This window comes from Oncorhynchus clarkii, chromosome 29 (assembly GCF_045791955.1).
Source record: "Oncorhynchus clarkii lewisi isolate Uvic-CL-2024 chromosome 29, UVic_Ocla_1.0, whole genome shotgun sequence".
NCBI lineage: Eukaryota > Metazoa > Chordata > Actinopteri > Salmoniformes > Salmonidae > Oncorhynchus > Oncorhynchus clarkii.
The window spans coordinates 47,679,173-47,685,172 of NC_092175.1; the positions used below are offsets into that span (position 1 = coordinate 47,679,173).

Below are 6,000 nucleotides of genomic sequence, written 5' to 3' on the forward strand. Positions count from 1 at the left end.
TGTGTTCAGGGGTATGACATTACAGCTGTATAGCTAATAGGCTATGTGCTCAGGGGTATGACATTACAGCTGTATGACCAATAGGCTATGTGTTCAGGGGTATGACATTACAGCTGTATGACCAATAGGCTATGTGTTCAGGGGTATGACATTACAGCTGTATGACCAATAGGCTATGTGTTCAGGGGTATGACATTACAGCTGTATGACCAATAGGCTATGTGTTCAGGGGTATGACATTACAGCTGTATGACCAATAGGCTATGTGTTCAGGGGTATGACATTACAGCTGTATGACCAATAGGCTATGTGTTCAGGGGTATGACATTACAGCTGTATGACCAATAGGCTATGTGTTCAGGGGTATGACATTACAGCTGTATGACCAATAGGCTATGTGCTCAGGGGTATGACATTACAGCTGTATGACCAATAGGCTATGTGTAATGACATTAAAACCTCTTGACGCACCGATCCCTTTAGCGGGATAATTCTTCTTCAATTTTCTTCTTATATTCGGACTAAAACCCTGGTTGAGGTCCTGTATATTCTGACTAAAACCCTGGTTGAGGTCCTGTATATTCTGACTAAAACCCTGGTTGAGGTCCTGTATATTCTGACTAAAACCCTGGTTGAGGTCCTGTATATTCTGACTAAAACCCTGGTTGAGGTCCTGTATATTCTGACTAAAACCCTGTTTGAGGTCCTGTATATTCTGACTAAAACCCTGGTTGAGGTCCTGTATATTCTGACTAAAACCCTGGTTGAGGTCCTGTATATTCTGACTAAAACCCTGGTTGAGGTCCTGTATATTCTGACTAAAACCCTGGTTGAGGTCCTGTATATTCTGACTAAAACCCTGGTTGAGGTCCTGTATATTCTGACTAAAACCCTGGTTGAGGTCCTGTATATTCTGACTAAAACCCTGGTTGAGGTCCTGTATATTCTGACTAAAACCCTGGTTGAGGTCCTGTATATTCTGACTAAAACCCTGGTTGAGGTCCTGTATATTCTGACTAAAACCCTGGTTGAGGTCCTGTATATTCTGACTAAAACCCTGGTTGAGGTCCTGTATATTCTGACTAAAACCCTGGTTGAGGTCCTGTATATTCTGACTAAAACCCTGGTTGAGGTCCTGTATATTCTGACTAAAACCCTGGTTGAGGTCCTGTATATTCTGACTAAAACCCTGGTTGAGGTCCTGTATATTCTGACTAAAACCCTGGTTGAGGTCCTGTATATTCTGACTAAAACCCTGGTTGAGGTCCTGTATATTCTGACTAAAACCCTGGTTGAGGTCCTGTATATTCTGACTAAAACCCTGGTTGAGGTCCTGTATATTCTGACTAAAACCCTGGTTGAGGTCCTGTATATTCTGACTAAAACCCTGGTTGAGGTCCTGTATATTCTGACTAAAACCCTGGTTGAGGTCCTGTATATTCTGACTAAAACCCTGGTTGAGGTCCTGTATATTCTGACTAAAACCCTGGTTGAGGTCCTGTATATTCTGACTAAAACCCTGGTTGAGGTCCTGTATATTCTGACTAAAACCCTGGTTGAGGTCCTGTATATTCTGACTAAAACCCTGGTTGAGGTCCTGTATATTCTGACTAAAACCCTGGTTGAGGTCCTGTATATTCTGACTAAAACCCTGGTTGAGGTCCTGTATATTCTGACTAAAACCCTGGTTGAGGTCCTGTATATTCTGACTAAAACCCTGGTTGAGGTCCTGTATATTCTGACTAAAACCCTGGTTGAGGTCCTGTATATTCTGACTAAAACCCTGGTTGAGGTCCTGTATATTCTGACTAAAACCCTGGTTGAGGTCCTGTATATTCTGACTAAAACCCTGGTTGAGGTCCTGTATATTCTGACTAAAACCCTGGTTGAGGTCCTGTATATTCTGACTAAAACCCTGGTTGAGGTCCTGTATATTCTGACTAAAACCCTGGTTGAGGTCCTGTATATTCTGACTAAAACCCTGGTTGAGGTCCTGTATATTCTGACTAAAACCCTGGTTGAGGTCCTGTATATTCTGACTAAAACCCTGGTTGAGGTCCTGTATATTCTGACTAAAACCCTGGTTGAGGTCCTGTATATTCTGACTAAAACCCTGGTTGAGGTCCTGTATATTCTGACTAAAACCCTGGTTGAGGTCCTGTATATTCTGACTAAAACCCTGGTTGAGGTCCTGTATATTCTGACTAAAACCCTGGTTGAGGTCCTGTATATTCTGACTAAAACCCTGGTTGAGGTCCTGTATATTCTGACTAAAACCCTGGTTGAGGTCCTGTATATTCTGACTAAAACCCTGGTTGAGGTCCTGTATATTCTGACTAAAACCCTGGTTGAGGTCCTGTATATTCTGACTAAAACCCTGGTTGAGGTCCTGTATATTCTGACTAAAACCCTGGTTGAGGTCCTGTATATTCTGACTAAAACCCTGGTTGAGGTCCTGTATATTCTGACTAAAACCCTGGTTGAGGTCCTGTATATTCTGACTAAAACCCTGGTTGAGGTCCTGTATATTCTGACTAAAACCCTGGTTGAGGTCCTGTATATTCTGACTAAAACCCTGGTTGAGGTCCTGTATATTCTGACTAAAACCCTGGTTGAGGTCCTGTATATTCTGACTAAAACCCTGGTTGAGGTCCTGTATATTCTGACTAAAACCCTGGTTGAGGTCCTGTATATTCTGACTAAAACCCTGGTTGAGGTCCTGTATATTCTGACTAAAACCCTGGTTGAGGTCCTGAATATTCTGACTAAAACCCTGGTTGAGGTCCTGTATATTCTGACTAAAACCCTGGTTGAGGTCCTGTATATTCTGACTAAAACCCTGGTTGAGGTCCTGTATATTCTGACTAAAACCCTGGTTGAGGTCCTGTATATTCTGACTAAAACCCTGGTTGAGGTCCTGTATATTCTGACTAAAACCCTGGTTGAGGTCCTGTATATTCTGACTAAAACCCTGGTTGAGGTCCTGTATATTCTGACTAAAACCCTGGTTGAGGTCCTGTATATTCTGACTAAAACCCTGGTTGAGGTCCTGTATATTCTGACTAAAACCCTGGTTGAGGTCCTGAATATTCTGACTAAAACCCTGGTTGAGGTCCTGTATATTCTGACTAAAACCCTGGTTGAGGTCCTGTATATTCTGACTAAAACCCTGGTTGAGGTCCTGTATATTCTGACTAAAACCCTGGTTGAGGTCCTGTATATTCTGACTAAAACCCTGGTTGAGGTCCTGTATATTCTGACTAAAACCCTGGTTGAGGTCCTGTATATTCTGACTAAAACCCTGGTTGAGGTCCTGTATATTCTGACTAAAACCCTGGTTGAGGTCCTGTATATTCTGACTAAAACCCTGGTTGAGGTCCTGTATATTCTGACTAAAACCCTGGTTGAGGTCCTGTATATTCTGACTAAAACCCTGGTTGAGGTCCTGTATATTCTGACTAAAACCCTGGTTGAGGTCCTGTATATTCTGACTAAAACCCTGGTTGAGGTCCTGTATATTCTGACTAAAACCCTGGTTGAGGTCCTGTATATTCTGACTAAAACCCTGGTTGAGGTCCTGTATATTCTGACTAAAACCCTGGTTGAGGTCCTGTATATTCTGACTAAAACCCTGGTTGAGGTCCTGTATAGAACAATCTTACAATTATCTACTTCAGTTTAGATACAAGCATCATGTAACTTCTAACACAAGACAACCCTGGTTGAGGTCCTGTATATTCTGACTAAAACCAAGCATCATGTAACCTCTAACACAAGACAACCCTGGTTGAGGTCCTGTATATTCTGACGAAAACCAAGCATCATGTAACCTCTAACACAAGACAACCCTGGTTGAGGTCCTGTATATTCTGACTAAAACCAAGCATCATGTAACCTCTAACATAAGACTTGGTGAAAGTCTGTTTTTTGGACCTACCTTTTTTCCATTAGTTTTTTTTCCTTCACAGACTCCATGAAATGGTGACCTCTTCCTAAATATTTGGTCAAATTAATAATTTAGTGTATGGTTTCCTAGAAAACTAACCCTTAGGCTCAAATGACTCCACTCTCCCTCCCCTACACTGTGCTTTTGACTTGGACTGAACTAGGTGACAGTACTCATTTTGGGTGCCAGTACTGTTTATATTTAGGTGTTGGAACTTTGGAAACTAATATTTGATTAGAGGTGCAGGAAGTCAAGCAGTAGAGAATTCAAAGTGTTCTCTTTCAGGGTTATCCAGCACAAAATCAACCACTGTGTTTAGAGGATCTGGAAATGTCTTGGACTCCTGGCTGAACAACAGATTTCCCACAAGGACTATACAGTTTGAATTGAGGAGGAGGAAGAGGAGGAATGTCAGGAGGAGGGTGAAAAGGAGGAGCAGAAGCAGGAGAAAGAGGCACCAGGAGGAGGGTGAGGAGGAAGAGGAGCAGGAGGAGGAAGAGGAAGAGTAGGAGGAGCAGGAGGAGGAAGAGGAGGTACCAGGAGAGGAGAAAGAGGAGGAGCAGGAAGAAGAGGAGGCGGAATAGGAGGAGGTACCAGGAGGAGGAGGAAGAGGAGGAAGAAGGGGAGGAAGAGGAAGAGGAGGAGGGAGAGGAAGAGCAGGAGAGGAGAAAGAGGAGGAGCAGGAGGACGAGGAGGAAGAGGAGGAGGGAGAGAAAGAGGAGGAGTGGAGGAAGAGGAGGAGGAGGAGAGGAGGAGGAGCAGAAGAGAAGGAAGAAGAGGAGGACTAGGGTTAGGGTTAGGAGGACAAGGGGTGTTACTTAGAGTCTTGATGAAGGTGACTCTCCAAAGGGTCAGTTGGAGACGGCAGGTCAGAGTTTAAGTCTTCAGAGGTTAGTCGGAGACAGCAGGTCAGAGTTTCGGTCTTCAGAGGTCAGTCGGAGATGGCAGGTCAGAGGGTTCTTTGTCACAACATCAGCAGCATTACAAGAGGAAGCAGGTCATAAGTGAAACAACATCTCCATAACAGCACAGTAGTCAGAACACACAGTCTGTGTTCCCAATGGCACACTATTAACTACAACTCTATGGACCCTGGTCTAAAGTACTGCACTCAATATGGTATGGGTGCCATTTAGGATCCAGAAACACTCTGACCTCAGGAGCTCTTCCCTGTTCTCAGTCCAGTAAGAGGAACCAGGAAGACAGATGGGGGATTGGGGGTGAAGAGGAACCAGGGAGACAGAAAGTGCTGAGAGAGACAGAATGACGGGGGTGTAATTATAATAATTATATGGGACATTTTTGTTGTGGTCATGCAGTGTTCGATGTGACTGTCCTCTTCCTCTTTCAGCTGAGCTTCTCTCAGTGTCTCTCTCTCTCTCTCCCTCCATCAGTCCATCTGTAAATCAGTCTCACCGTTCATCTCTCTCTCTCTCTGTTCATCAGTCAGTCTGTCTGTCTGTCGTTGTCTTCAGAAAGACCGACACTCTTGGAGCCTCTAAGGAGCCCACAGTCATCTGAAAACGACAGACCACCAACTACAGACCCCTCCCAGAGGCTGGCAGACGACGGCACATATCAGATGGTATGTTAATGAGAAGGATAACTATCACACTGACACTAATGACTTGTATTGATGAAGCACAGTGTGGCTAATTGAACACTGTATGTAATCTGATAGACCAGCAATTATAACAGTAGTAGTGTTGTCCTGATCTGTTCTGGTTCCAACCGGGATTGAGTCTGACATAACGCTGTGTGTGTGTGTGTGTGTGTGCGTGTGTGCGTGTGTGCGTGTGTGCGTGTGTGCGTGTGTGCGTGTGTGTGTGTGTGTGTGTGTGTGTGTGTGTGTGTGTGTGTGTGTGTGCATAAGGCCACCTGGTGGTTGAGGTGGGGTACTGCTGCTGTGATGGTGGGCAGCATCCTGGCCTCCCTTGTAACCTCTGTTGCCATGGAGCCCAGCTGTAACGCAAACCTTGGTTACCCCGGAATACCTGGGATACCAGGAGCTCACGGAGCCAACGGTAAAGACGGACCAAAGGGAGAGAAGGGAG

General features: G+C 44.5%; 1 protein-coding gene across 1 annotated transcript in view; it reads left to right on the forward strand.

Moving 5' to 3' along the window:
• The first annotated feature begins 5,273 nt into the window (after positions 1-5,273).
• The window catches only part of LOC139388016 (complement component 1, q subcomponent, B chain), a 14,172-nt gene continuing 13,445 nt past the window's right edge, over positions 5,274-6,000 (forward strand). The window contains exons 1-2 of the mRNA XM_071134498.1: positions 5,274-5,531; positions 5,820-6,000. The exon at positions 5,820-6,000 is cut by the window's right edge and continues 6 nt beyond it. Coding sequence (XP_070990599.1) covers positions 5,529-5,531; positions 5,820-6,000 — 184 coding nt within the window. The 5' untranslated portion in view covers positions 5,274-5,528. The remainder of the gene's footprint in view (positions 5,532-5,819) is intronic.